General features: G+C 52.4%; 12 protein-coding genes across 12 annotated transcripts; 6 read left to right on the top strand and 6 right to left on the bottom strand.

Moving 5' to 3' along the window:
• Positions 1-1,601: 1,601 nt before the first annotated feature.
• Positions 1,602-2,999, top strand: BDZ99DRAFT_387518 (uncharacterized protein; the record flags this gene model as incomplete). Its single annotated transcript, XM_033715523.1, has 2 exons — positions 1,602-2,801; positions 2,856-2,999. 2 exons carry the CDS (start codon positions 1,602-1,604, stop codon positions 2,997-2,999), a joined length of 1,344 nt encoding a protein of 447 aa, XP_033577271.1.
• A 1,772-nt stretch (positions 3,000-4,771) lies between these two features.
• On the top strand, positions 4,772-8,678 carry BDZ99DRAFT_358120 (Pkinase-domain-containing protein; the record flags this gene model as incomplete). Its single annotated transcript, XM_033714644.1, has 3 exons — positions 4,772-5,382; positions 5,435-8,130; positions 8,191-8,678. Coding segments are annotated over 3 exons (3,795 nt in total), but the record flags the coding sequence as incomplete, so codon positions are not given.
• Positions 8,679-9,345: 667 nt separating this feature from the next.
• Positions 9,346-9,699, top strand: BDZ99DRAFT_462894 (uncharacterized protein). The gene is made up of 2 exons (XM_033719951.1): positions 9,346-9,469; positions 9,534-9,699. Exons 1-2 carry the CDS (start codon positions 9,350-9,352, stop codon positions 9,630-9,632), a joined length of 219 nt encoding a protein of 72 aa, XP_033577273.1. The 5' UTR covers positions 9,346-9,349; the 3' UTR covers positions 9,633-9,699.
• Positions 9,700-10,339: 640 nt separating this feature from the next.
• BDZ99DRAFT_570899 (uncharacterized protein) lies at positions 10,340-11,357 on the top strand. Its single transcript, XM_033728041.1, has 4 exons — positions 10,340-10,383; positions 10,441-10,649; positions 10,733-11,149; positions 11,209-11,357. The coding sequence occupies exons 2-4, from the start codon at positions 10,647-10,649 to the stop codon at positions 11,299-11,301; spliced, it is 513 nt and encodes a 170-aa protein (XP_033577274.1). The 5' UTR covers positions 10,340-10,383; positions 10,441-10,646; the 3' UTR covers positions 11,302-11,357.
• A 509-nt stretch (positions 11,358-11,866) lies between these two features.
• BDZ99DRAFT_387057 (uncharacterized protein) lies at positions 11,867-12,959 on the bottom strand (the record flags this gene model as incomplete). The annotated part of the gene is made up of 2 exons (XM_033715505.1): positions 11,867-12,165; positions 12,221-12,959. The coding sequence occupies 2 exons, from the start codon at positions 12,957-12,959 to the stop codon at positions 11,867-11,869; spliced, it is 1,038 nt and encodes a 345-aa protein (XP_033577275.1).
• A 138-nt stretch (positions 12,960-13,097) lies between these two features.
• BDZ99DRAFT_570901 (uncharacterized protein) lies at positions 13,098-14,347 on the bottom strand. The gene has a single exon (XM_033728042.1). It carries the CDS (start codon positions 14,305-14,307, stop codon positions 13,297-13,299), a length of 1,011 nt encoding a protein of 336 aa, XP_033577276.1. The 5' UTR covers positions 14,308-14,347; the 3' UTR covers positions 13,098-13,296.
• Positions 14,348-14,496: 149 nt separating this feature from the next.
• On the bottom strand, positions 14,497-16,738 carry BDZ99DRAFT_416580 (uncharacterized protein). The gene is made up of 3 exons (XM_033716790.1): positions 16,476-16,738; positions 14,990-16,356; positions 14,497-14,931 (listed from the first exon to the last, which is right to left on the bottom strand). Exons 1-3 carry the CDS (start codon positions 16,692-16,694, stop codon positions 14,601-14,603), a joined length of 1,917 nt encoding a protein of 638 aa, XP_033577277.1. The 5' UTR covers positions 16,695-16,738; the 3' UTR covers positions 14,497-14,600.
• Positions 16,739-16,919: 181 nt separating this feature from the next.
• Positions 16,920-19,715, top strand: BDZ99DRAFT_416582 (G2-specific protein kinase-like protein nimA). Its single transcript, XM_033716791.1, has 4 exons — positions 16,920-17,029; positions 17,087-17,139; positions 17,197-17,596; positions 17,649-19,715. Exons 1-4 carry the CDS (start codon positions 16,990-16,992, stop codon positions 19,355-19,357), a joined length of 2,202 nt encoding a protein of 733 aa, XP_033577278.1. The 5' UTR covers positions 16,920-16,989; the 3' UTR covers positions 19,358-19,715.
• Positions 19,677-20,916, bottom strand: BDZ99DRAFT_442962 (short-chain dehydrogenase/reductase-like protein). Its single transcript, XM_033717830.1, has 2 exons — positions 20,632-20,916; positions 19,677-20,515 (listed from the first exon to the last, which is right to left on the bottom strand). The coding sequence occupies exons 1-2, from the start codon at positions 20,825-20,827 to the stop codon at positions 19,899-19,901; spliced, it is 813 nt and encodes a 270-aa protein (XP_033577279.1). The 5' UTR covers positions 20,828-20,916; the 3' UTR covers positions 19,677-19,898.
• Positions 20,917-21,333: 417 nt separating this feature from the next.
• On the bottom strand, positions 21,334-22,837 carry BDZ99DRAFT_386866 (uncharacterized protein; the record flags this gene model as incomplete). The annotated part of the gene is made up of 4 exons (XM_033715493.1): positions 21,334-21,663; positions 21,714-22,117; positions 22,169-22,601; positions 22,658-22,837. 4 exons carry the CDS (start codon positions 22,835-22,837, stop codon positions 21,334-21,336), a joined length of 1,347 nt encoding a protein of 448 aa, XP_033577280.1.
• A 448-nt stretch (positions 22,838-23,285) lies between these two features.
• Positions 23,286-23,840, bottom strand: BDZ99DRAFT_476493 (uncharacterized protein; the record flags this gene model as incomplete). Its single annotated transcript, XM_033722062.1, has 1 exon — positions 23,286-23,840. The coding sequence occupies one exon, from the start codon at positions 23,838-23,840 to the stop codon at positions 23,286-23,288; it is 555 nt and encodes a 184-aa protein (XP_033577281.1).
• A 1,040-nt stretch (positions 23,841-24,880) lies between these two features.
• BDZ99DRAFT_498469 (uncharacterized protein) lies at positions 24,881-27,795 on the top strand (the record flags this gene model as incomplete). The annotated part of the gene is made up of 7 exons (XM_033723581.1): positions 24,881-25,481; positions 25,531-26,048; positions 26,138-26,214; positions 26,445-26,579; positions 26,839-26,855; positions 26,909-27,133; positions 27,452-27,795. The coding sequence occupies exons 1-7, from the start codon at positions 25,286-25,288 to the stop codon at positions 27,793-27,795; spliced, it is 1,512 nt and encodes a 503-aa protein (XP_033577282.1). The 5' UTR covers positions 24,881-25,285.
• Positions 27,796-27,867: the final 72 nt, after the last annotated feature.

Genomic DNA, 27,867 nt, shown 5'->3' on the forward strand with positions numbered 1-27,867 from the left:
CGGCGTCGAGTCGGGGTGGACTGCTGGCTCTGCTGCGGCGCGGGCCAATGAAGAACCGTCTTGATTTGAGATAGATGCTGGACGTGTGCGAGTGCTGGAGGGCTGCGAGACGATGCCAGTTGCTGCAGGCGGTGCTAGAGGTGAATGCCAGAGGTGAATTCAGCACTAGGGCGTGCTAGTGAATGCTCTTTGACCACCGGGCCGGCGTGCAAGCGATGCCCTGTCGCTGCTCAAGCCGTCCCGCCGCGCCAACGACACCGAGAGCCCAGCCGGCAGGGTCCAGGTCTCGTAGGCATCCCGGAAGTCGTGCATTGTCTTCTGCCCAGAGCATTCACAGGCGTTGCTTCTGCCGTGCTCGTCTGCTTTGCCCTCTTGCGTCAAAGTGTGTGAAAGACGCCGCTCCCCAGCCCTCACCTGAGCCTGCCCAGCGCCCCCTCCGATCTGGATCCCCAAGCTCGGACGAACCCTATCGCCTGGTTGAGGCCCCAGAGCTGGTCAGCCACGCGAACCCCCATCCCGGCCCTTAGAGCCTGGCGTACATATACGTGACGGCCTCCACCCTCCACTACTCAACACCTGCGACAAAGCCTCCTCGCCGCCATCCACTCCTTAGGGCGCCAGGAACCCGACTCGACAAAGGATCGCCCCTCCGCCCTGCAGCCCACCGCCCTGCCCTGCCCGCCGCATCGTCGCCGCATCCCCCGTTAGCAGCGCCCGCTGTGTGACCGCGACGACGAGGACGAACGCCGTAGACGCCGCAGAGGATTGCCAGGACCGTCCAGGAGTGCGGAGCGTGCCGCTGCCGGAGTGACCGCGCATTGGCCAGCGATCAGAGACAGCACTTCCCCCGTATCCCGGAGCGCGGCCCAGCAAGCGTGGTGATCGTCGGTGCTCATCAGCACGGCCATATCAAGACGCTCCTCTTTACCAGAAACCAGACTCCTCGCAGCCTGTGCTACGGCGCGAGTTGCACTGCGTCTGCACGACCAGGACTCCGGGCTCTTCACCATCTTGCGGTGCTCAAGGAGAACATCGTGTCACCCTCGTCCGGTTTCGTCTTGACTGTACGCCCTCCCCCAGGCAGCGTCCGCCACTGTCCACTGATCGCGCGCAAAGACTGAGACTTTCTAGAAGCTTTACGGAGAGGCGTGCATCCAGCGTAGCACGTCCTGCCAACTTCTGCGCAGGTACCGCCCTCGGTCGACACCTTTCCGTTGCCCCATTTCCAGCGTCGGAATAGCCTTCCGGCCTCGGGACGCGAGCAGCCTGCCCTGCGAACGCTACTCTTGAACGTTGGTCTCTAGGAAGAGTCTTTTACAGGTCGTGTCGCTGTTGCCTGTATCTAGTCAGCTTCTCCTTCACAAACCGTCCTCTTCTCACGTCGAGAACTTGGCCCAAAGCCAGCACAGCTGCCCTTCCTGGATTACTCTCAGGCTACACGTGGGCATTACTGGCCTAGTCCAAACCTCACGACTCCTCCTTTTGTAGCCTCCCAGCTGCAGTCGTTGCCGACCCCCCCAGCATCAGAAGCCGGACGGCCATCAGGCCTATCCCCTCACCAAACCGCAAACGTGGCTGCCGCCGTGGCTCATCCCACCCAAATGCATCCTGGGCCCGACCCGTTGGGTGCACCTCCAAGCTTTGCGGCTAGGAGGCCCAACGCGTCGAACCTGGGTACATTCGAGCTGCCGCCGCCGCCTCCGCATATGCAGAACATGAAGCACAATTACTCCTCTTTCAACACCATCAACGCGTCGCAATCATCACAGGCCCCTTCGACGATTGCTGGCGTTGGCAGCTTGCTTACACCCCCGAGCAATCTGTCGGGTGACGGAATCAGCCCCGTTTCTGGAGTAACGACAACCAGCTCCAACTCGACGCAGAGTATGCAGTATACTCCCAACGGGCAGTACATATATTCGCCGCCGACTCAGGCACCTAGTGGGTATGGATATCAGCCGGGCTCGCAACCGCCACAATCATACAATACTCCCTCGAGAGGTATGTTTTCGCCAGTATACTCGACCCAGCAAAGGCATCCTGGCTCACACCAACAACGTGAAGGACTACCACCTCCGCCATACGAAGTCAATCTGCCACCGTTCCCGGCGTCGGGGTCTATGGCGGCGCCTTCGAATCTGCCGACAATGTCTACTCAGCAGCAGCAGCATCACCAAGCGATGAATAACGCTATGATGAACGCACAGACTCCTGTTTCGTCGTCAGCACCGCATCACTCTCCGGTCCACGCGCAGGAGGGCTTCCAGCGACCGCCTCCAACGCCAACTTACTATGGATCTCAGCCGTCGACGACACCGCAACAGCAGTCGTTCCCGTATTCTACAGGGCCTTCGCCAACTCAGCAGAGTCCAATCAGCGCCGGCGGCTCGATGCCTAGAATGTCCCCAGCGAACAGTCAAGGACAGGTCCCCTCGTTGCAATCTGCGCCGTCGCAATCGCCCCATCCATACCAACGTCCGTTTGGTGGCTATCTCCCACCAGGCCCTGTTTTGTCGAATGTAAATAACCCGAACGGCCAGCTCGCGCTAGTGGGTGGAATGCCACATGCCATGATACCTGGTTTCAACAGTGGGCATGCGGCCACCATGCAACACATGTACGGAGGACACCACCCGCAGCAGCCGCAAACTGCGAATGACAGGCCGTTCAAGTGCGATCAGTGCCCGCAAAGCTTCAATCGAAATCATGACTTGAAGCGACACAAGCGCATACATTTAGCTGTAAAGCCATTCCCTTGTGGCCACTGCGACAAGAGCTTTTCGCGAAAGGATGCCCTCAAGGTTCGTGCAACCATGTATTGATGAGAAACGGAATACTGGCTAATTTTTCTGCAGAGGCATATTCTCGTGAAAGGCTGCGGCAAAGTGTCATCTAGCGGCGATGGCGAAAAGAACGAGAGCCTCTCTCCAAACGACAAAGGCTCTTCAGGTGCCGGCGATTCCGCCGATAGTAAACCCGCGATCTCCGGCCACTCATGATTTAAATGTGTACTTGTTAATGCCCAAGTTTCGCTTCTACACCTTGTATAACTACTTTCCTTCTCCTGGAGCACTCGTTAGGGCCGCTTTTCGCTAGGTTTGCAAAATTTCGACGTCCACGTTGCGCGAGATGATCTGTGTTTTACGGTAATGTTTTTGGCTTGCTTGCCGGGACTTTGGGATTCTATGGAGTCGATGGTGCCCTGCTTGCGGTTGTGGCTGTTGCGGATACCTCTTTCATTTGTTTTCTATTCTCTGGCGATCTCTCTGGCGATGCTTTGTTGGCTTCGCGTTTCTTTTGGTCGTTTCTCCGTGCATATCCACGTTGAGTGAACTGGCGGCTAGGTGCCGGGGGCGTGGTGTACTTGGATCGGGTCTTCGATGAATGGATGCATGGCTTCTAAGAGCAAGCTCCACGGCGTAAAATTGTCGGGCTCATGGGTTGAGAGATGGGTAAAAGTGCTACGATTAGGAGGGTATTGCGATATGAATCATGCCCTATCTCTCTATCAGTATTGCTTTCCTGTGATTTAAGTACTGCTGTGACCTGTGCATGAGTGTAGTAAGTGGATGCTTGATGACAGGAAGCATCTCCATCAAGAGAGGAGGAAGTGTTGTCGGGTACGTGCAGGTTTTGCCCGTGACTTGGAAGCTGAACCTTGAACCATGCAGGGCGGAGATTTCCGCGTCGCCAACGTCAACTCCTCCATCCTCGCTACACGGGACGCCTGTCCACCAACATTTACGCATTGTGAACCCAAGAGTGCTCGAAAGGCTAATATACTACTAACATACACCTGGATGCCGTTGTTCTGGTGTCCCGGCGCTTCGGGCTGAGCCTGGGCCGTGGCTCCCTCAGATCACATACCTGGCTGGTAAGGACAACACCACGGGGCTATCAAGATACTGTAGGTAGAAAGAGCAGAGGTGAGGGGAAATAGATGCCGTTAGAGGCTGTGTGAAGTGGCATATATTCTCCTGTGAAGTCTCGTTTTCGTCTAAATGTCCCACGTGCGTGAGACGCGTCGAGACGCGTCTCTTCTCTCAGCAGTTCCCCAAATTTTTGCAGCTTCATCTTGGGATCTTTTCTTGGCATTCCACGTGCCGTCTCGGCAACGCATTCCGCAGCTATAAAACTCTCTTCTTGCAAACAACCTTCCAGACTCAACCTCGCCCGCGCCGTGCCACATTCCGCCTTCGGGCACAGCACTGCGTACACTAACAGGTTCAATCGCTAACATCTATCCTCTTCAGACTCTCTCTTACCTCTGGGTCTTTTATCGTGCCTGCTGCTACTCGCTGTTGGGCGCTTCCCGTCTGCCTCAGTGATCGCGTCTTAACCCACGGCAGCCGCTTCCACCCACTCCGGAATTTCCTCCGCCTCTTCTCATCGACATTAGCCACGTTGTTGCAGGCCTTGCAAGCTTCTGGAGCATTGGTAAAGGAATCCGACTGTTTTGCCTTGCCGTCCTCTCGTTTTGCCATCTCACCACCCCCGAAGCCAGCCCGACGACGCCCGGCCACAACAACAACCTCAACACAAACAACACGACGACGATGCTTGATCGAACTCAGTGATACTTGAACGGGAATTGGACACCAGGTCTTGGATTGGTACTTCCAATTGCATCTTTTACACCCCATCGCAGATATCAGGACGCGCACCGAGTCCTGCAACGTCGGCATTCCATTGGATCTGGAATAGCGGTTACCTCTGCTTTGTTTACCCACTTGTATACACCTAGGTCAGCATGGACCGCTACCGTCAAGAGCGCCCTCCGTCGCGTCGGAGGCCTCTGAATGACACCACACTTCGCTCGAATGGGATTTCCACTCCACCCCGCCTCACAAAGGGCAAAGACAAAGTTCGCAGCAACGCCCTAACCTCCTCGCCTGGCAGCCTTCCCCACAACGAGTCTCTTGTCCCCAATGGAACTCTAGCAGTCCGCCATCATCAAGAGCCTCTCGCAGAGAACAAGCGCGTCTCCGCCGTTTCAACCGAAGAGCATCACAACAAGCGAGACTCCGAGATCTCCAACGCAAGCACGAACGCGTCTGACTACAGCCGCCGTCGCAAGACACACATTGGACCTTGGCAATTAGGGAAAACAATTGGTAAAGGCGGATGCTCTAGGGTCCGGGTCGTGAGACATTCTGTTACTCAACAGTATGGAGCGGCCAAGATCATCTCGAAGGCCACAGCGGAGAAGGTGCGAGCATTGAGCTTGGCCAATCTTATCAAGAGCGCTGAGACGGAGGCATCGCTATGGTCTGGCGGCAAGGTCATCCCGTTCGGCCTCGAGCGAGAAATTGTCATCATGAAGTTGCTGGAACATCGCAACATCGTCAAGCTATATGATGTTTGGGAGAACCACAATGAGTTGTAAGTACCAAGTTCTCTATTCTATCGCACGCACTTGCTAATATGCTGTCAGGTATCTGGTCATGGAGTACGTCCAAGGTGGTGAGCTTTTCCACTATATCGAAGAACAAGGAGGCCTCCAGGAAATCGAAGTAGTCCACCTCTTCCGACAGATCATTGCTGCCTTGCTCTACTGCCATCGGCTTCACATACACCATCGAGATCTGAAGCCTGAAAATATTCTTTTGGATCGAACTACCTTTGAGATAAAGCTAGTCGATTTTGGAATGGCAGCTTTGCAACCTGTAGGCCAGAAACTCAGCACTCCTTGCGGAAGTCCGCACTATGCTGCACCAGAGGTTATTCGATTTAGAGCCTACGACGGAGGCAAGGCAGACGTCTGGAGCTGTGGCGTCATATTGTATGTGATGCTTACCGGCACTCCGCCATTCAACTATTCGGGCGACGATCGCGACCTCAAGGATCTTTTCAGAGCCATTGCACTAGCCGACTACATCATGCCCGACATGATCTCGAAGGAAGCCCAGGATCTGATCGGCAAGATTCTTGTCACTGATCCCGAGCGACGCATCAGCATCAACGACATATGGGCGCACCCTTTCTTGCATAAGTATGACTCGCAGCTCAGTTTCCGGGGCGAGAATTCCAAAAAGGAAACCTGGATCGGACCGACACCTCGAGTCAACGATTGGGAACCTCTTTCGAGGCGTGATATCGATAGAGAAATCTTCCGCAATATGCGGATGCTCTGGCATAGCGAGAAAGAGGAAGTCCTGGTGCAGAAGCTGTTGAACGAGGATAACAACCACGAAAAGTACTTCTACACCGCTCTAGTGAAGCATAGGGACGAGCAGTTGGAACACTACGTACCTAGTCCTGGCGGTGTTGGATATTCCGCGAGTGACTATCATCACAACAAACTTGCTCGAGAGGCCGCCTTGCGCCGCCTACCACCGAAGAACCATCAGCGATCGCAGTCACAATATTCTATCCTGAACGATGAGCATCTGTATTCAAAACACAGCTTCTACGAACCACCACCTTCGGATGCTAGCTACGATCCCTTCAGAGCCTCTCGGGATCCGATTGTCCACAACAAGGCTAACTACGTAAACGTTACCGTCCTGCGAGGATCATCGAATGGAAGCCGTAAGCCTAAGCCTGGTACGGGCATGAGCGAGCGCCAGAGAAGCTCATTGAGAATTCAAACTCTCAGGAACACTCGAGTGCGTAGCTCAGGCCTTTCAAGCGCGGTGTCAAGCAAGGGAGGATCCCCTGCCACTCACCGAGCCAATGCTTCAAAGCGGAGATCCATGTCCCGTGGATCCATGACGAGCTCTCTCTGGCCAAGCAGTCCGCCGGTAATAGTAGCTGCGAGGCCCAGCAGCACGGTCAAGAGAGGTGTAAGCTTCACGCACTTACGACGAACTTCGACGGTCTCAGTGCTCAACGCAGATGTTCAGTACACTCCCGAGCAACGCAAATTCCTGAGTCGTCCACCGGAAGCAAGCACCACTTTATCGGCCTCATCTTCAAGGGCTACGGCTAGGCCAAATCAAGCACCTATAGCTCATACGTCTAGAGCACCTACGAGCCCGAAGATCCCACGTCTCAGGATTCGGAAACCGGAGAGTCCGAGCAAATACATTCAGTCCGAGGCTCGCAAGGTCAGCACCGAGCTTGAGAAGGTCATGGAGGAAGCGTTCAACCGTTCCTCGATCAGCTCCAGCGTCAGAACATCCAACACTGATAGAAACCATGATCCATTCGGGTTTGATACACCGCCGACATCGTTCTCCAACCAGTCAGGTGGGCTTTTCGCTACGCCGAAGGACAACTCTGTGAAGAATCGGCCACTGCCTCCATTGCCCATCGAGACCCCCAACACTTTCCTACAGCGTGAGATCGCGCAGACTCGGGACCGACTTGCAGCTCGATTGGCATCAGAGGATGTTGACGACACCACTGCATCTTTCAGTGAGGTCTTGGAGCATCTTGATCGTCTGCTGCAGCCCCACAACAACGCCAAGCGCACCTCTTCCGCTCCGCCAAAGTCGCCGGAGTATCTTGGGTACCTACCCATTATCTCCGAGAGTCGGGCAGAGGAAGGAGATGAGTACAAGCGTTCAGTGACGGATCCCCTCAAAGGTAGACCTGCGTGGCAGAGCAGAGCCACCACAAACTACACTTCCACTATTCGTGTCGTCAATCCAGATTCGCCGACTGCCGTCGCTCCTCTCAATATCCGCAAGAAGAGTGGCGCTAGCACCAAGTCGTCAGCTCCTTCACACGATGCTAACGGTGAGAAAGCAGTGCGATGGTCCGGCCCAACGCCGATTCCCCGTGCAACCTCGCCTACACCCCCTCGTAAGGTAGCAGGCGATGACAAGGACGCGACCATTCGGTCTCTCACTAAGAAGCGATCTTGGTTCCGGAGAGTTGTCAGCGATAAGGGCGCTCAGGACCACGATCAACAGGAACACGACACTCGTCTCAGAATTCCTGAGGCATGGCAGGGGCTCGATGATCGTATCAAGAATGTCCCAACCGAGCCTATTCCTGTCACCATCGAGCTGCCAATGAAGCACACAAAGAAGCAATCCGACACCAGCAGCGAGTTCCCTATGCGCGACCGTGAGGAGAAGAAGCCTGGCAAGGTCGATGGAAGCGGAGGTCGCCGCGGCTTCCTAGGCTTATTCGGCAAGAAGCACAAGGATGACAGGAACTCAGATGGGTACAAAATGGGCCGTAAGTTCTTCCCCAGACTGTTAACATCAACGATTACATAAACTGACATGCTTCCAGTAGCCGCAGCCGCTGACAGCAACTCACTCTTGGAGTCGAGCGGATACGACCTCGCATCTGACGACGGCAACCACTACCGCCCAGACTACCAGACCAATTGGCTCTCTCGCTTCCTGCACATTAAGCCTGCGAGCAAGACGCTCTGCTTCCACATTGGACGCGGCCGTGCGCGTCAGGAGCTAGTGCGTCTGCTGCGTGATTGGCAGCGTTTCGGCGTACGCGACGTCTTCTTTGACCGGAAGACTAACGTCGTCAATGCGCGCGTTGATAAGTCAAATCACCTCAAGATCAAGCCAGTTTCTCTCGTTATCGAGCTCTTCGTCGTTCTCGAACACGGTCGTCGCGCCCAGCTTTGCATCGCTCGTTTCACGCAGACCCGCGGCGCGGCATCCAGTTTCCGCAAGGTCGTCGACATTGTCGAGGATGTGTTCAAGGCTAAGGGCATTCTCATTGAGGACGAGGAGAAGAAGAATGCAATGTCTGAAGTGCTGGGATGAAAACAGCATCAAACGTTTTAGCATGGTCTTATCTGGGGACGCACAAGTATGGTTACATTACCGACGGTTGTGAAGTTTGGATGTCACTAGGTGCCGCTGGATTGCAGCAAGGAGCCCTTGGGTGGGAACCATCTGGCTCGATACATCATCACGAAAGTACTCCGTAACCTACTTGTTGCGGACTCGATTCTTCTTCTCTCGGTCTTCTCAGCAACCTTCTCATCACGGCATTTCACGAAGCATTAAAACACCACCAAAGGGCGAAAGACCGACTGTTATACGACTTCTTCTAGAATACTACCGGAGTTCATATGTATGCTGCATACACATGAACGACTCTCTTGTCTGAGCGGCTCGACTTCTTCTAGAATACTTCTGGAGTTCAGGTGTATACTGTATACACATGAACGAGTCTCTTGTCTCATCGTCTCGAGTTCCTCTAGAACACTACCGGAGCCTACGTGTATACTGCATACACCTGAAGGACTCTCTTGTTTGAGCGGCTACTGGATGTCTGGATTCTTTTGGGACCCGCCAACCTACACACACTCTTTTCTTTGGTTTCTTCTTTTCTTGTTTCGGTTTTTGGATTTCTGTTAGGTTTGCTCTTCTTGTTCGATTCCGAATAATGAGCCAGGCATTGAAAAGTGAAGATACTGGAGGAAATGGAATTGATTTGTACATTACGAAGAAGGGTGGACGGCCTGCGGAGTAGAGGTATCGTCCCCATTGCATCTGCATTCTGCTGTTTTCTGTACCACCTCCTCAAACCGAGGAGCTTAATTCTGCAGTCCGTAAATACAATAGACTATAATCACAAAAAAAAAAAAAAAATATTCTGCCACTCACTCTCTCTCACTTAACCTCAAGCAGTACATTAACACACCGCCATTAATCGCCGTGGGCAACCCCACCCACCTCCTCACTCCGCGCGACTCCCTGCCTTAAACTCCTACCACGAGACCGCTCAGACTCGTCCCGTCCCACTATCTCCGAAACCCCTGCTACAGCTCCAACGAACCTAACTTCCCTCCCCTAAACCCCCCTGATTCAGCACCCTCCCACATGCCCTCCCTCCCAGATCCCCGTGCGCCCCTCGCACAACGATCCGTCCTCCCACACCACACACCCCCCTGCGCGACCCCAGCATCCCCCGTCATCCACCACCCAAGTTCCCGGGGCCGTTGTGCCACCCACCCGCCCCTCCGTGTCTTGGAGCCATCTCACAGCATGACCGCGCAGAAAGATTCCGCGTGTCTCGGGCTTTGTGGCATGGTGGGCCCGGGGATGTGGGTGGGCGGTTGTACGGGGCCTGGCAGGGGGTGGGGTTAGAGCGGTCACGGGGTCGTGCGACGGGGGTGTTTGGGAGTGAGATGGTGGAGATTGGATGGGCGGGCTGGGAGGGGCGATGTGGAGTTGGTGGAGTGGGAGAGGTGGGATTTTTTTTTTAAATGTGTGCGAGGGATGGAGGGATGGAGGTTTCAGAAGAGACAATCTGTGAGGTTGAGTCAGGGCGTGCGAGGTTGTTTGAGATGGGTGGGAGAGATTTGAGATGATGTGAGAAGGGCTGTGGGAATTTGTTGCTCACGTACTAGAAAAGTCTCGAAACATGGTATGATCGGGAGGAGACGCAAGACTATCGTAAGAGCGAGGATGAAAAGAGGAGCTAGGTGGTCTCGCAATCTAGATGGTACACATTGTACGAGAATTAACCTTCGTCACAACACACGAATTGTCGCCGCTGACCTCAGCCCAGAGGCCTTCTCTTTTTTTAACTAAACTTACGAAGTTAGAAAGTCATCCGAAGCTTAAACTTAGTAGCATGTCACAGCATATCAAGCTCGGAGACTTTTCATGGACGTACGGAACGCTGTAAACGGCTTCGGAGACTTCTGGGACGATCTACATGCAGCTAAGGTTGTGGTCAACGATTTCGGACCAATCTGATTCGTCGAAGAGCTTATGGTAAGCCCACGTCACGCCTCATTCTGCCTAGGGTGTAATGGCATAAATACATTGAGGTTGTAGAGTCACTACCTGATTGATAGCATCTTTCCGAATTCTCATTTTCGACTTCCACCATGGCCTCTCCAAGCGCGCCCAAACCTGCAAGCACAGGATCAGCGGATCCGCCACAAGGAAAAGAGACAGATTCTCCGGGCTCCGCAAGCTACTCTGCAAGCTGCCACTGCGGTGCTATCTGCTTTACCGTTACCCTCACACAACCACTTGCACAGCAGCAACCCATCTCCTGCAACTGCACCATCTGCAGCCGCAACGGGTATTTATTGGTCTACCCGCTACGCAGCAATCTCGTCATAACACAGGGCGCCGATGTCTTAAAGTCATACTCCTTTGGCCGCAAACGGAACTTGCATCAGTTCTGTGAACGGTGTGGGAGTAGTGTGTTTTTTGATCCAAGGATGGCCGAGCATGGCGAGAGCCCAGATTTAATGGGCGTGAATGTGGGTAACGAGTCTACCACTTCTGAAGGAAGTCGAAGCTAATTAGAGTGACTACGTAGGTGAGGATGTTTAAAGATATCAAGCTAGACGAGCTCAAACTCAAGCATTTTGATGGGTTGAACATATGGCCGTTTATAGACTCTTCAGCCTGAATACATGCTGGCCTATGCTCTGAAGAGTCGGAGCATATTGAGACGAAATGTGGGCCTGTATGTATGTTGTCAGCTTTGACACAATGACAGATGGTCAAGATGAATAGCAGATATGTGAATGAGTCATGAAAAAATTAGAGTGTTGTTGCGGTTTTGATCCTCAACGTGACTTTGAACAGCCCTCAGGGTTAAAAATGTATAATCCTTCGCAGTGTCTGGAACATATAAAAAAGAAGTCAACTTACCCTTTCGATCTGATTGATATGTTGAAGTTTCGCATGCCTCTGATTAAAGTAGTGTTGAAGTAGTGGTTCGCGAGACGCGTTCACTTGGCGGTAACGTTCTAAGTTCACTTGTGAACACTAGAGCTCTCCTAACAGCGCTAAGAGTTTGGTTCATTGTAATTTCCTTTACTGGGTTGGAGCTGGATATGGGAAGCGAATGGTCCCCAAACGAAGGATCCTGAAAGCGCTGCGACGTGCTCCTCGACCTTGATCGGATGTCGCATAAGTTTGCGGCTTGTTCCTCTAGCATTGAGCTTGCCTCTAATGGGGTAAGAATCTCTTCATTCACGAACAGCCGAGGCGGGAAAAGAAGCCTTTGCCCTGACGCAGACTTGGCCAGCCATATTTTCAATGGTACCGCTGGCCTCAACGACCGGCTCAATTGTGGAGGATACTGGTTGTCTCTTGGTGAAATCCTTAGACCAAGGAAGCCAGGACTTGCTGGCGTCGGGGTCTGAGTGTGGAGGGAGAGTTTTCCCGTCCGATGGTGAAGATAATAAGGCACGGAGAACGTAGAAGTTGTTTGCCTGAGTGGGACGCGCGTATGTCAAGCTAAGGGAGGACGGAGACGGAACGGAATCTGTAAATAAACCAAATTAGCTCAGCCGTGAAGCATGCAAACTAAGAGCGCGCACCCAATATTGCATCCGGTCCTGCTACTACTCTGGATAGCCCATCTTGAAGCACAGTGGCAATCGCACCACCATGCGCAAGCCCTGGCCAACCGCTCAGCCTGCCTCCGAAGAAGACGACAGCAATAAGCTCCCTAGTCACCGGGTTCCAGAATGCTCGTTGGACACCTAGACCTCCCGACCCTGCCATCGTTTTCTGGGTCAATGTTCTTGTGGGTTCCGGTTTCAGCATTTGCTCATTACTGATAGTCTGGGAGGCGTCCTCAAGCTTCGTACCCGATGGGTCTGAGATAACTAGAAAATCCAGCTCCCTCCATCCGCTTTTCCCTGCTCCCGAATCGTTCAATGCCGTATCAGAATGTAGATGATATCCCTCAGCTCTGAGAGCTTTTACAATATCCAGTGAATCGATGTCTCGACGTAGCACCTCAAGCCTGAAACGGTCTTCTCGCGACTCTGGGTCCGGGAACGGCGGTGGCGCAACGAACGATCGGGCGACGTGACCGGCTACTAGTCCGAAAAAAACGAACGTTGTACCCCATATATATATAAATAGTGATCGGGGTTTCTTTTGGGGAGGGGGTGGAGGAGCTTCGAAGCTTGGTCGCAGGTCGTTCACATTTGTGGGGGCAGAGCCGGAATTGAGGAGCCTTTGGGGTATTCCATTGCGCTTAAGAGGCGAAGGGAGGCGTATATGAGGTAAGAGAGGCGTGGGATGCAATATGGGACGCAGCAGAGGCATGTCTGATAGATGGAGAGAAGTCTGAGACGTCCTCCGAGGTCAAGTCAGAGATGGCGCTAGAACGAACTAGCACGCTAACCAAATTATGATATCCTCCCTCAATCGTTCATCATTTCATGATCTTCTCATCAATTAGATGTTCATTTACGTGTTAGCGAGGTCTGGCACTCCCTCAAGGTTTCCAATAGAATGTCAGCTCAAAATACCACGTTTTCTGATTGAAGAGCTGATAGGTATATCGTTTCGATGAAAGGGGCGTATCGTATGTAATGTACATAATCTTTTTGAATCGTGCAAATAAACTCCTATTCTCAGGAAAACGTCAAATCTACCATGGTCAGTCCTGCGGCCTCAATCTCCTCGCCTTCATGTATTCATAGTCGGGCATAGCAGCTCTGACCAACCGCTCTATCCTCTCGCCCTCTTCTTCTCCGAACTCTACCTTCCACTTCTTCGCCTCTTCATCGATGTCCAGCCCAATTGACGTCTTGCCCGACACAATAGCTGTCGAAGCGTCGAGAGTCGATGTCATTCTCCTCGCCATATCGTCCATCTTATTCAATTCATCTTCACTTGCAGAAGCCCATGCAAACTTCAACCTAGAGGGATCTAATCCAACCATCCTGCTGTATTTACGAACCAGATCCGGATCCTCGATGACATCGTCCGCATCTAGGATAACTGGCCACGTAGCATCATCGTTGGAGCCAGATTCCTCGGGCTGGTGCGTGTACCAGTCGTACAATGCGCGCGACCAGTGCACGCTCATCTCGACTTGATTCACAGCGTGCTGGCTCCTAGCGGCCTCCGCACCCTCGTTATCCACGCTCGTGCGGTAACACGACGGAAACGCTAGAGCTGGGTGTCGAATCAAGAAAGTAGGGAACCAAGTCCTCAGAAACGCATCCGGGAGAATGCTCTCATTGAGAGGCGAATGTTTCGGTGCCAACGAAGTCGTCACCGTCCATGGCAACTCATCCGTACTATTCTCCCCGAAAAGATGCTTCGCCTCCGAAATAGGATCAATAAACCAAGGTAGATGCTCCTTCACGAAAACATGCTGGCCTAGTGCTTCTGCAGCCTCTACATGTCTATGAAGAGCGTCGAATCCTTCTTGATAGTTTTCCGTCAAGCTCGTCCGTTCCTCTTGCGTCCAGTCCTCGGGGCGCCGGCCAGTGATCTTGAGCATATGCATTCTCGAAGCCATAGCTCCGCCAAAAAAATAGCTGTTCTTTTCACCCATGAAGATATCTGCTTGGTCTTCTAGCGCCAGAATCCGAACGAGCAGATTGGACGCCGTACGCGGGTACGTCAGCAGGTAGAACCTGCGAGGTGGGCGTGCACTCATTATCTCAGTTCGCTAGCTCGAAATGAGAGCGTTGGTCCAGTTCGTTGGCGAGAGCTTCTCATTAGATTGAAACTCTCGAGGAACTGTGGGGCGGTCTGAAATACAAGGAACATTCCTGTATTGCGTAAGAATCGGCATGATCCGGTCAGCAAGTATCACGTGACGTCCATGGGTTGAAGTAAAGTATATGCAAAACGTCTCCGTTCAGAGCGCTATGCATGTCTAAAGATTCTGCACGTGCCAGATTCCTCTACGTGTGAGTGCCAAAGAGTAACCGACTACCACAGTGTAGTCTAAGCATCCAACTCGAGCCTGGCAAGCAACGCATCTATTTTCCCCAGCAGGATTTGGTAGTTCATAGCATCCTGGGCAAACTCGTCACCAGCAACTTCACCGTCTAACGTCCGCACTGCGCCGCCCCGCAACTGTGACTCAATATCTGGAAAAAGAAACTCGTCGGTGGTTTGCTTTGGCGGAGAATTGGAGGAGATATCCACGCCTTCATCTTCTGGTAGTGGTTCTGGCAGTTCTGCGGGGTCTTCGTTGATATTCTCTTCCATCATTTCTTCTAGGCCTGAGTCTTCGAAGCGAAGACGGAAGCGATCGGATAGGTAGTAGCGGATACTAAATGCTGATTAGCCTGATCTCGCGTTAAGATAGAAATAGAGAGCTGCATTCGTACTCATCTATCAACTCCACCGTATCCGTCTCTTGTCTCGCTTTGATCCTGTTGGCACTTTCTCTTACTAGCTCTGCAAATTCTTCCTCGTCGATATACCGCTCTAGCCTGTAAGCAATATACCGCGCACCAAACTCCTCTAACCGGTGGACTCGCGTGTCCCATCCTGCTCGCACAACTTCATACACATCCAGCGCATTCTCAGCATCTGTCGCGCCGCGAGGATTTTCGCTTTCGACTGCACTAGTGGACCCGTTTCCAAGGGTCGATATGATCATAGCCGCCCTTTGCTTGAGTTTCTCAATGAACAGCAAGTCAGCCATGAAGAGTACATCAATGGCTACATCCAGTCCGAAGTCTGCACGCTCCGTGTATAAAAAGGTCAGAATGACTTCCAGGACTGCAGGGGTGCAGTCGAGTTTGATGATCTGGAGGTGTTGTGTTTCTTGAGCTTCGCGGAAGGACGAGCTGAACATAGTAAGAAAGTACTCGGATCGGAGAAGCATCGCCCGGTGGACTGGATAGAGTGTTGATTTCTGAGGGCTACGGTGGCGTGAGGGAGAACGCGATTTCGCTAAAGGGCCAATCGGGATGCCATTTAATGGACCAGAGGTTGTGCGAACAAGGGGATCTTGAGGTTGAATTTCGACCTGTGTTTCTTCTTGCGGCTCGTCATCGGCACGTAGCAGCACGTCGGCAAAGATCCCATTGTTTCTGTCCCAGTGCACATCATGCGCCTTTTCTGTGTCAACTACAATCTTGTTCTTCATCACATTATTCTGAAACCACTCATTCAGCTGATCTCGTCCTCGGTTGACTTCGTCTGTTCGCCGTTGACGTGTCAAGCGTCTGTCCCCTGATTCTAATATGCTCTCGAACATGCGTTCGATCTCTAGCTGCCGGCTTATTTTGTCAATGCCAGTGAGTATTATTTGCTCCTCTTCGCCATCGCCTAGGTCCGCGGAGACTTCTGAGAAATACAAATACCGCAACGCGAGATGTAATGATTCTGTAGGTATACTATTTGAAAGCTTCCACGACGTAGTATCCGGCGCTGTTGCAAGTTTCTTCGCGAAGTAGGGCGATCTAGCAGAAAGCACGAATTTGTGCAGCCGAAAGGACTCTGTCGGCGTGACGAGTGTGATATCGGTGGTTTTGGGGTGGTCTCGTGTCAGAAGGGACGTTATATGGGCGGCTAGTGGTTGTAAAGGGTCTGTCGACTTCGCGTAGTCGTATGAGAGGAGGAGGTTACGTATCCGATCGTTCAACGCATTGTATAGGCAACGCTCGCCTTGGAACGTGTCGCGCTCGCATAGTGCGCCAGATTCAAGCAACAATTGGGCAACTTCGAATTGCCCGCAAAGACTAGCCTTGTGCAAGCATAGATTAGCAACGTAAACTTGTTTTGAGGGTTGCAAGAACGAAGAGGCAGTGCTTGGCAAACCCGTTGCAGTATGCCATAAAGTAAGTTGCGTAGATAGACGCCTACCAAAATCAGAGGCGTATAGTCAAACCTATCTCTGGCATTGATATTAACACCTTTCATTATAAGCTCTTGGCAGATTTTCAAGTCGCCCCTCCTGCATGCTTCGCAAAAGATTCGAAAGTCGTCGGAGAGGTCGAGAGGATTGTCTTCCTTCAATCTGCCCGCGGAAATGGCCTGCGACTCGGCGTGGAGCGCCGCCTCGATCTCATGCTTGTTGACCATTTCGCCGAAAAAGGAGCAAGAAAGTGAACGAAGAGACTGAGAGCTGCAACAATGTCGTCAAAGTAGCGGCGGCGGCGGGGCGGAGATAAGATCGCCAGGCGGGATCTGGAATGTCACGTGCATAAATCGATTGGGTCGGTCGCGGTTGCCCTTCGCAACGCCGTCTACAAAACACAGCCCGCGTTTCGCATAACCTAGCTCCAGGAAACCCTACCTCTTCCCTCACCAACTCCATGCTCTAGCAACCCAATTCCTCTACCCACCACCAATTACACTGACCATTCTAGCGCTCAGCATGACCGAGGACGACAAGTACGACGTGTTAGAGAAGATTGGTATGTATAAATACAATCTCCACTGGTTCGCATCAATTGTATGCTAACGTCTCCCAGGCCATGGGTCGTTCGGGGTCATTCGCAAAGTGAGGAGGAAGGCCGATGGCTATGTATGCAAACCCGAACTCGAACCTCCAATTACCTCTTCACCTACTGATACTATATAGATCCTGTGCCGCAAGGAAATAAGCTACACCAAGATGTCTCCGAAGGAACGCGAACAACTTCAAGCAGAACTTTCCATTCTCAAAGAGCTCAGGCACACAAACATCGTCGCATACTACGAGCGCGAACATCTTAAGCAATCCCAGGACCTTCATCTTTACATGGAATATTGCGGGAATGGTGATCTGGGCAAGGTCATTAGGATCCTGAAGGACAAACGACAAATGGCCGAGGAAATGTTCGTCTGGAGTATCTTTTCCCAGATTGTTAGCGCGTTGTTTCGATGCCACTATGGGGAGGACCCACCGGAAGCGGGACACGATGTCATGGGATATGGTTCCATTACCGTTCCCAATTCGGTCAAACCATCGGTCTTACATAGGGACCTTAAGCCAGAGAATAGTAGGCAATCTCTTCTTAAGTGATCCTACATTGCCTTGCTAACTATCTTCAGTCTTCCTTGGGGCCGACAACTTAGTCAAGCTCGGAGACTTCGGTCTGTCGAAAATCATTCTTGCCAACGACTTTGCATCCACATACGTGGGCACTCCGTTCTACATGTCACCGGAGATCTGTCAGAGTGAGAAATATAGTCTGAAGTCCGATATATGGGCCTTGGGTTGTATTGTGTACGAGCTGTGTGCAAAAGAGCCACCCTTCAACGCGCGCACCCACCTCGAGCTTATTCAGAAGATCAGAGGAGGGAAAGTTCCACGATTACCATTGTGCTACTCGGCCGACCTACAGAAGATTGTTGACACCTGTTTGAGAACCAACCCAGACCTTCGCCCCACTACCGTAGATTTCCTCAATCTCCCTATAGTCAGGGTGATGCGTAAGGAGCAAGAGGCAGTACTGCTAAGCCAGAAAATGCGGAGAGATAGAGAGGAAGCAAGACAGTTGAGGAACCAGGCTCAAGAGATGCTTGCGAAGAGAGTCGCAGAGACCGATGCAATAAGGAAAAACGTCAGCGATTCCGTCCGCAGAGAATGGGAAGTGAAGGCGAGACTCGAAATTGACCGACAGGTCGCGGTAGCACTTGAGAAGCTTCGACAGACTTTCGAAGCTGAGGTTACCAGGCGTGTCTCTGAAGAGCTAGCAAAGCAGAGTTCTGGGAAGACCCTTATCGTATCGGACATACCCTTACCGCCTCGGTCCTCTACTCCAACACAATTGACAACAAAACCGCCGCTGTTCGCGCCAGAACAACACCAGTCGGGCGCTTCATTCAGCACATTAGGCGAGGCTTCGGACTTCCCTAGCATGACGGATCTGTCATCACTCTCATTAGACTCGCCAGACGATACCAAGCCCAAAGCGCGTGCAGCACGTGCTCCACTCGCACGAGCCAGGACGAGCATCGCCCCAGTCCCTCCGTCGCCAATGGATATTCAGATGGCGGACCCCAGCCCTATGTCTATTGATTCGCTATCGCTGTCACCTCGTAAGACGGGCAAGACGGGCGTTCGCAAGAATATCTTTGCCGCGGTTACGGCCGGAGAGAGGTGGGAACCGGAAGTACCATCGTCACCCACAGATGAATGGAATGGAAACTTCGATGGGTTGGATGACGACGATCTTCCGGTGCTCCCGTCACCAACACGAGCAAAGAGTGCCGCTGGCAATCATGACAATGAAGACCCTTTCAAGGTCCTCGCCAATGCGCAACGTCCAGTTATCAAGTCGAACCAGCGCCTAGCTAGCGCTCCTAACTTGTTTGCGCCGAATGGGAACGGACCAAAGGTCAGGCCTCAGAGCGCCGTGCCAATCGTGTCGACAAGCCCGGAGAGGAGGAAAGCCAAGGCGGCGACAGTAAATGGAAGCCCGGTCCGTAAGGGCCAAGCATCAAAGCTCAACCTAGCGAAGGACTCGAACTCGAACTCGAACTCGGCTGAGAACGGTGGCCTGAAGTCCAAGAAGGGCAACGAACAGATGCGTATCCAGGCGATGCGGAACAACATACAAGGTCGAACCCTCGTGGAACTTAAACAGGCTAGGGGGATCCAAATCCAAGCCCATGCTGTCAGCGAAGACGAAGGCAAGAAGGCTATCAAGCGGACCTTTGGATCGCCGACCAAGGTCGCGCAATGGGATCCTGATACTTGCGACGAGATGCCGAGTCCTTTCCTCCGGAGGAACAACAAGCCCATGTTGATGCGGTAGTCATGGGATGTCGACGCCTCTCCTCAGGGACTGATGCTTCGGAGTACGGCGTATGACGACGGATGATTGGCTATGATGTTCATGATTTGTAAGGCTTCATCCATGTCCCTTCTTGCTGCGACGATGAACATGTCCGGCAGAAAGTACTGTGCTCCTTCAATTCTTTTCTTTTGTTTTGGATCGATGAGATATTTTATTCTTGGATTTCTCCTCATGCATTGGATGGCGGCATTCTTCGGTGGGACCGAGGGTACGATATGGCGTTTGAGGCATGGCTTGATTATCACGGAGGTGTATTTTACTGGATATGGGAACCTCTCTGCCTCATAGAATCATATGAGATACTTTAATCTATTTGCTTTGATTGATTTTGAAGGTAGTATGCGCTGTGTGGGCGTTACGAGCCATGTAGTTCCATGGTTACTCTTTCACCTCTGCCACACGCGATACATGGCACTGAACACCTCAGTGCTCGGCATATGCTCACACAGTCGAAACCCGCTGCTAGCCACAACCCTGTGAACAACACCATTCAACCACCTCATGGGGGAATCTCCTTCCCTTCCCAATCCCAACACTTCCCCCTCCCCTCCACCCTCACCCCTTTCACAACCTCCACCAGCCTCTCCGCAACCCAATCCCGATCAAACAGCTTCTCTTTCTTCGTGCTCCCCCAAAAATCCCTACTCAGCCCCGTCTTGACCGTCCCAGGATGCAACCCCACCGCCACCGCCTTCTCCCCACTCGCCGTCCTGAGGTGGTTATCAAACGTCCGAACCACCTGATTCAACCCCGCCTTCGACGCGCGGTAGCTGTACCACCCGCCCAGCCGGTTGTCAGTTATGCTGCCCACCCGCGCGGACATGAATGCGGCGGTTGGGATAGCGGGGAGGCCTTTCAGCACGTCTGCATCCGAGTTGTCGATGGGCGTGGATTTGCGCGGGAGGAAGGGGGCGAAGTGCTTTAGCATGAGCATGGGGCCTAGCGTGTTGGTGCGGAAGGTGAGCAGGGCGTCGTCGGCATCTATCTGGGCGGGGGATTTCTCGGGGAAGAGGAGGCCTGGAATTATGAAGGCGAGGTGGAGGTGGTGGGCTGGGGAGGCGGTCGGGGGGAAGTGCGAGGTGCAGTGGGCGGCGGCGGCGGAGATTGTGGATTCATCTGTAAAGGAGTGTTAGTTTCAATTGAACCTGTAGAGTTGAATTGGGCCATGATTGGGGCTTGTGGATGTTATGTCGACGAGGGCTGTTTTGTGAGATGTGCGAGAGACGACGTACCCAACACATCGACCTTCAGGACGGTCAACCGCTCTTCGTCTACGCCATTCAGGCCGGCCACAAGCTCCTCCTTGGTTTTATCTAGGTCCATCCGGGCGGTTGCGACGAGGGGTGCGGTGGTGGTGCGGAGGAGATGCCGCGCAATGGCGAAGCCTATCCCGCGAGAGGCGGGCGAGACGAGAGACCAGGGGCGCATTGTGATCTTCCAGGCACAAGAAGTGCAGGGTGCATGGATAGTAGCATGCTGGGCAGTATTGGTGGTCAGATTGTTGCGCGTCGTAGAGCTGGCAGCTGGCTAGCTTGAGGTCGATGATGCGGGCATTTTAGCGGGAGATCAACACCGGGTCCCAGCCCTTTCGGAAACAATTACTTGACATGGCGTGCACGGAAGTTATCTTATTATGTATTCAGCAGGCAGCATTTCGATTTCAGAACCCAGAACGTTATCAACACTAGTAACATCCTGGCCCTGGATGCTTTGTCCAGAGGTCCCATGATCCTTTCAGAATGTTGGACAGAAAACATCAAGAAAGAAATAAACGTCCGATATCTTCGTCCAGAGTTGAGATTAGATAGGTCCATAAGGAGAAATCCCAAGATTATTTCCAAGCATTAAGGGTATCCATCACTGTGAAAGACAAAAACGAACGGCGATAGCCACTGATCCGAACCCATAAGTCGTACAAATTCCGCATATTGTTTCTAAAAGAAATTGCCTTTTGGAAAAGCGCAGAATATGCCTACCGAAACGGCGGAGATGACGAAGGCGCCGAGAATGGCCTGAAGGAAAATGGTGTCCTGGATCTGCCGTAGAGCTGGCTCTTGAACCCACACTTCACGGTCGAAGACTTTACGGATGAGGTTGCGCTTTTCGTACTTGGCCACCCACGGCTCATTTTCCCAGCTGTTACTGGAGTTGGCGGACGCCAGGCTCTCGATAGAATCGGATTTCATGTCGACACCTTCGGGCTCATCGTCCGAGGCGAAGAGCTCCCATGGTCGGAGATGGCGGTGGTGCATACCGTGGAGAACCTATACAAGTTAGCCATGTGGCTCAGACGGAGTGACAGTGGCCTACTTACAACACACATGCCCTTCCAGGCAGCGATAAGAGTAGAGATGCCGATCATGAAGCCAATGAACGAGAGGACTCGCCAGCCGCGTCCCGCGCTGCTCAGAGTAATGAGAATTGCAGCGACAAGGCCACCGACAATTCCACCAATGCCCAGGCCACGAGCAAAAATGACACGGGGACGGTTGCCGTTACAGATCGTCCACCGGATGAAATTAGGATGTGCCTGGCACCTCAAAGACCATTCAACGGTGGTAATGACTTCACGGAATGCTGATGGGTGGGTAGTGTTCTGAAGAGCATGAAGAAGAGACGCCCTCTCTCTCGACGAAAGATTGAGCTGACGGGAACCACCATCTGCAATGTAGATGGAAATGATCCTGGTTATTTCCTCGCGATACGGCTGAATAGACACTATGAACAATTAAATCGCTGTCAGACGTGAAGGTGTTTATTGATACTTACATGGCTTCCACTTCAGATTAGCATCCTGAAAAGCGCCCTCTGCCCTCTTGGCATGGTCCGTTTTCCCTTCCGAGACTGTGCTCTCATAGGTAGACTCGTCGGATGAAAGTGCCTCTTGTCTGCCCTCGGATGGAGTGCGTGGTGGCGTATAGAATGGATTGACCTTCTCACCCTCGGTAACCTTTGGACCGCCCGCGAAGTCTGTGCCATTGAGTATAGCTACAGCATCCGAGTTCATGTTCTTCGATCTGCCTTGAGTCTGCGCTTCGGCCTCAGATTGCACCTCAGTCCACTCGGGAGCCAATGCCTGCTCCTTCGCGGGTGTTTCATTGAAGCGTTTCACGTAGTCGCGATACCAAAGGAAGAATTGGAGGTTCTCAGCAGACAGCTCGATATACTTGAGATAGTTCATGAAATCGCGGACTGTACAGGGCTATGATATTGTTAGTGCGAGAGTTCTCCGTTTACTTTAGAGACCTGAGTACTTACAGGGCAGACCCCTCCAGCGATGATTCTATCAAACGAAAGGGCGTCAGGAATGCCATGCGACATGCCAGAACTTCCAGACGTTACGGAGCCATCAATCGAACCCCGTTTCTCGTTGCCAGACAACGAGTCGCGGGAAGACGGAACGAACGAAGGTCGACGGTAGGTAATGTTGTACACCATAGCTACGACCTACTCTAGAAGAACGAGTGAAAAATGGCAGAGGAATACGCGGTCTCTGGCACGAAGCGACAACGAAAGGATATTCAAACAATGGCAGGATTAGTGACCAGGCCTTATATTTTTAGAGGATGAGAGGAGAATATATGCTAGAATTGGGGCATTCTAGGAGCGGGAAAGGTACCGGGTGGGTGGGTAGTCAATTTACTCCACGAACGCCACGGAACGACAAGGGCTGCGTCGCGGTAGGCCTAACACGGGCAAAGTGATATTCTGACAGGTTACGCCCAGTGGAGCGAGCGTACAGGAAGGATGATAAGGTTTTGCCGGTCCGTGGACTGATGACGAGGAGCTTTTATATCAGTGCGAGAAACGAGTGCTTTCTTCCCTCCAGAGTTGAAATGCAGCTGAACGTGAGCGGAGGAAGATCACTACCAAGGCTATTGTGCACTCATGCTCTCCTTCCTGGGGCGTGTGGGCCCCGAAGACTAGTGATCATTCCCATCGCGTTCAATCCTAGCAGCATGTGGAGTGCCAGCTCCCGTGGGATCCAGACCCTGCTAATCTCTAGGCTTCCCCGCAGACGTCCTGACAGCTCATAAAATGATGATCGTGTTGCTCTTCTGCATGTCGTCAGGTGGCAGCCCACCTCGTTTTTCGACGTGTAAAGCATGATCTTCCACTGTCCGGCCACGCATTGCATGAACACTGTGCATTCGGACCAGCATACGCGGGCGGGAGATTCGCTCCAAGTGGGTGCTAACAAGGCGACTTGCAGGGTGGCAGCCACGGCAAGACGGTGGACGGCATGCTGGGATTCGTCGAGCAGTAGAGGCCCAAATCTTGGATGGCGAGGTTGAGCTGGGAATGCGTTAGCGCTGCATCGATCGCCAAGCATGCATCTAGAGTCGGGAGCACCAAGTGCTCTTTGGCCACGACGGATTTTGGACTTTAGCAACTGAGCGGAGACACTTCCTAGTTCTTCGACGGCTTCGACGCCGTCCATGGTTCAGACCGACCATCTGTGGAACTGCTATGTAAAGCTGAGCCGCCAACGCGGGACAAAAGTGCCGGCGATGCAACATCAACCGACGTCCAGCTCCGAACTGCCTTCCAGCCGCACATCTTCTCCCGGTCAGTGCAAGCACCCTGCCGGCATGACGTCGATGCAGCCAGCCACAGTGAGCAGGCATCGCAAAGCCAATTGGCATCTCAAGCCACCAGAGCCCAAGGCAACTTCGACGTCTTTACTCCCTGTTTGAACGACTGTGCGGGCGTAAGCGATGGGAGTGACTCTGGGGTATCCATGGCAAATCCCAGCCGCACAGTCGAATGGAAGACCTGCGGCTCGGGTCTCCAGCTGCCCTTTTCCTGAACGACGACACCGACCGCTCACCTCGCTGCCCTCCCAAAGTCCGTCAAAGGACGCGCATACGTCTTTCTCTCCACGTCCGCTCCGATGCATGAGGGTGATAAGGGCGTATTGGTGCCGTTACGGATCAGGACTCACGATTTCTTATCCAATGCGGTTTGCAGCTCTGTCGTAAAGCAGGCGAAAAAGCAAACGACAGCAGGAGCAGGTTTTGCGAAGCTCTCCCGCCATGACCCCTCCTTAATACCTTTACGCGCGCCATCTGTTCGCTTGTGCCATGAGCCAATGACCTGGTGGCTGTCCCGCCTTGCGCTCCACTAACTCAGGGGCACGGCACACCCCAGGGATCAAGCTTGATATGCGGAGATCTCGAATCGGCGGGTGGAAATATCTGACTTGAGACTAAGAACGCCAAACACCGACTACTGGACGTTGGAAACGCTGGGTCGCGATGCCATCAACGCCTTCGGTTGTCTGTGCTTGCCGGATGCCGATTAGGGAAGGCGATAGGCTGATAGAATGTTACGTCAAAAGGGGCTCCAGCTTGCTTGTTCGTGTTTGAAATCTGCCAAATCGACAGCTCACACAAGCCGCAGCTGAAGAAGATTGTAGGCTTCGAGTTACTGGCCAAGCAGCTTGGTCTTCGCAACAGTAACCTCAATTCCAGGTTTCCACCGCGAGAGAGCGGCCAAATACGGCTTGTCTTTCCCTTTACAACTGATCGATACTGTCTCTAAAACCCCAATTCGGCTCCACATGCTGATCTCAAGACAGTGCTTTGGTTGCAGCATTGGACCCATAATTTGATCGTCGACGGCTTCCGACTCATGCAAAGAAGAGAAAATGCCCACGTAGAACACGCGAATTTTGCTGGAGGGAAGAAGCTTACTTCAACAGCACGAATCCTAGAATTGAGTAGCGTTTGCTCTTGAAGAGAGACCAGATTGTCACGTGATGGCTTTTGACCCCGTCTCGGTTAGTCAACCTCGCCGCAACTTCGCCGCAATTATCGACTCAAAGCTACATTATCTGGGACTTCTCGTCACCTGCATTAAGATGGGCTCACATTATCACAAAATATGCCTCGCGACATTGCAAGTGTCTTAACTATCATTCGCCTCACATTTTTAGAGAATGTCCCGCGCGATGGACCTCCTGGACCAGCACAACCTGCATGGAACCATTCAATGTCACTCATTGCGCGGGAAAGATTCTGGCAGTCTATTAGTTGGGGAAGACAGAGTGATGACCTCACCTGCGTTTACATTTTGATTTGTACGTCCACGATATGCTTTGGCAATAGTCTGCTTACTGAAGGTTTTAGCATGGAGGGACGGACTGCTGCCCTGGCACACCATTACGCCCACCGCCCTGAGCAAAATTACGTCTACAGACTTTTCGTATACATTCCTGCCACTCCTTCCCTATCTGGCAACTCCTCCTCGGATACACCATCTAAGGGCACCTAATCATGCATTCTACTCTTGGGGTGTGGTGTCTCTAGACATCATCTATGTTCAGGCATCTGCAGGTAGCGATATGGAAGCCTTTGTTAATAATTTGCAACTTGGGACATGGACCCAGCCTCCGAGGACGTCTCGTCGAACCTCCGCGGGCGACGTTGAATCAATTCTTCGCGACTGGTCTGAGGGACCCCACGGAGCGTCAACCAGAACTTATGTCATTATGATAAAATGGAGTAATCGCGAGATCGCCAATCGATTCAAGGATCTCACAAAGCCATCTTATGTATTTGGATCCTGTATCCCCGATGATACTTGGGGGAAAGAGTTTCTTGCCTTATTCAGAGAGCTGCATGAACGTGATGCATCGACGGAACACGTGAGTGTAGACTTTTGGAAATGGCCATATAGCCCACCTATGTATACGCAGAAGCACATAGAATGTCCCAATCCTTCTTTATCTCGTAGGCTACGTCGTTTGTTAAGAATGTCACCGCCTCGTTAATCGAACCCCCGATATCATCTGGAACAATATTTTACGCAATGTAAGTACAACTAAGACTGGAACTCGGGTTGCAGCAACCTAGGATCAGCAACTCATACGGTTCACCTGCGTGCACACCACCCCCCTAGGTATCCCTTACTCTCCCTTTCTCTTCCTTACGGAGTTGTGGTGCTTCCTTGCTGCCAAGGGAACGACCAAGGGAGCGCCCTAAGGGATAGTTCATCTCGTTCCTCTATATAGTCCGCCTTTACGGCATCTACAATACAACAGAGTTCACATCAATTTCAACCTGAGTCCTCGGGCAGGCTTCGTTAGGTCTGGGCGTATTATCAACGCTTTCCCTAGGACTGCTTTCATCACCATAGTCCACTTTGTCAATGCCCTCACTGGCACAGCTTACAAAAAGTGAGCAATCGGCATCCGCTGGGTAACCAATGCCAACGTTATTCCCAGGTCCAACCGGAGGAGACTTGACAACCACTGTTAGCGGTGTATTGGCTGAAGTGTACTCTTTTTCCACAATACCGGCCTACGAAACATTGACTGCAGCTATCACTGTTGCTACTGACTTGGCTACAACAGACTCGGGCGGGCACTCGCACTTATCCCGATGTAGGCTCACCCCGGTATCCTAGATTAGAGTATATTGCTAACGGCCTATCAGAATAATAGGTCCTGGAGGTAAGACCGCTGCCTAGAGTAGCTTTGGCCGAACTTTAGGCTGACTGGGATAGGTGTCGTTATATATCATGTTCCTGGGTTTCCAATCGGGCCTCTAAGCCTACCAAAAGTTCCAAGTTGCCCTCTAATGCTGAAGATATTTGGTCTATGCCCGAAAAGCCCCAGTGACCCAGGGAATCCCGGGGATCCCGGGGATCCCGGGGATCCGGAAGACCCAAATAAAACACCAACGGGCAAACCTGACAAATCGGCAAAGCAGACATCAGAACCAGAAACTAGTACGTCTTCCTCAAGTTGTACGGGTATAAGCGAGTTTCCTCAGTGCACGGCATTCTGTACCCCGATTACCGCAGCACCAGATAGCACAACGATCTCGTGCACTACCACAGCTTGGCAGCTGGCGTAGGAAGGGCAAAGAATCAGTGAAGGAAGCATGAGTTGTATTGGGGTTGTAACGAGGGACTATATAGAGTAACGAGACTCCCTTGACAGCAAGGGACAGCAAGGGAGCAACACAACTTCGTAAGGGAGATAGTGCAACTCCGTAAGGAGGAGAAAGGGAGAGAAAACAAGGGAGAATAGAGACGTGTTACTAGCTGCCACGGCCTGCAAGACCATCATTGGATGCACGGGCACAGCTACAACAATCACCACCGTATCATCGGAACACGCGCCTGCCTGCTCCCTGCCTATCCAAGTACAGCCCTATGACTCCAATCCCGCAGGTGATGCAGAAGGAGATATGTCTGCAGTATGGTACTATCTCGAGACACTGTTCCAGATTATAGTCCCTTTTTGCGAGCCATACTCGGCCACCTCCAATACCACGGCAACTACGTTCAGTACCATAACAACGTCCTCTAGCATCGTAACAACATCCAGCACTGCGGCATCTCCCGTATCTTCGACTGGTCCCCAGTTCAACATAACATTCCACTAGAAGATCATTGGCGACGATAGCAGCATCAAGTGAGCACACACCAAAACTCCAACAGACGTTTTACTAATCAAG

Source organism: Mytilinidion resinicola (genome assembly GCF_010093595.1).
Source record: "Mytilinidion resinicola strain CBS 304.34 unplaced genomic scaffold BDZ99scaffold_9, whole genome shotgun sequence".
Taxonomy (NCBI): Eukaryota; Fungi; Ascomycota; class Dothideomycetes; order Mytilinidiales; family Mytilinidiaceae; genus Mytilinidion; species Mytilinidion resinicola.

Bases quoted from the DNA above. Each gene is read 5' to 3' on its own strand.
- BDZ99DRAFT_416580 (XM_033716790.1), bottom strand. From the start codon at position 16,694: ATGGTCAACAAGCATGAGATCGAGGCGGCGCTCCACGCCGAGTCGCAG. The intron at 16,357-16,475 runs GTAGGCGTCTAT...TGCTTGCACAAG, and splicing joins ACTATACGCCTCTGATTTTG to GCTAGTCTTTGCGGGCAATT. The intron at 14,932-14,989 runs GTACGAATGCAG...ATCAGCATTTAG, and splicing joins ACGGTGGAGTTGATAGATGA to TATCCGCTACTACCTATCCG.
- BDZ99DRAFT_416582 (XM_033716791.1), top strand. From the start codon at position 16,990: ATGACCGAGGACGACAAGTACGACGTGTTAGAGAAGATTG. The intron at 17,140-17,196 runs GTATGCAAACCC...GATACTATATAG, and splicing joins GGAGGAAGGCCGATGGCTAT to ATCCTGTGCCGCAAGGAAAT. The intron at 17,597-17,648 runs GTAGGCAATCTC...AACTATCTTCAG, and splicing joins GGACCTTAAGCCAGAGAATA to TCTTCCTTGGGGCCGACAAC.
- BDZ99DRAFT_442962 (XM_033717830.1), bottom strand. From the start codon at position 20,827: ATGCGCCCCTGGTCTCTCGTCTCGCCCGCCTCTCGCGGGATAGGCTTC. The intron at 20,516-20,631 runs GTACGTCGTCTC...ACTCCTTTACAG, and splicing joins CCTGAAGGTCGATGTGTTGG to ATGAATCCACAATCTCCGCC.
- BDZ99DRAFT_570899 (XM_033728041.1), top strand. The intron at 11,150-11,208 runs GTGGGTAACGAG...GTGACTACGTAG, and splicing joins CAGATTTAATGGGCGTGAAT to GTGAGGATGTTTAAAGATAT.
- BDZ99DRAFT_462894 (XM_033719951.1), top strand. From the start codon at position 9,350: ATGGAATTGATTTGTACATTACGAAGAAGGGTGGACGGCCTGCGGAGT. The intron at 9,470-9,533 runs CTGCAGTCCGTA...TCTGCCACTCAC, and splicing joins TCAAACCGAGGAGCTTAATT to TCTCTCTCACTTAACCTCAA.
- BDZ99DRAFT_570901 (XM_033728042.1), bottom strand. From the start codon at position 14,307: ATGAGTGCACGCCCACCTCGCAGGTTCTACCTGCTGACGTACCCGCGT.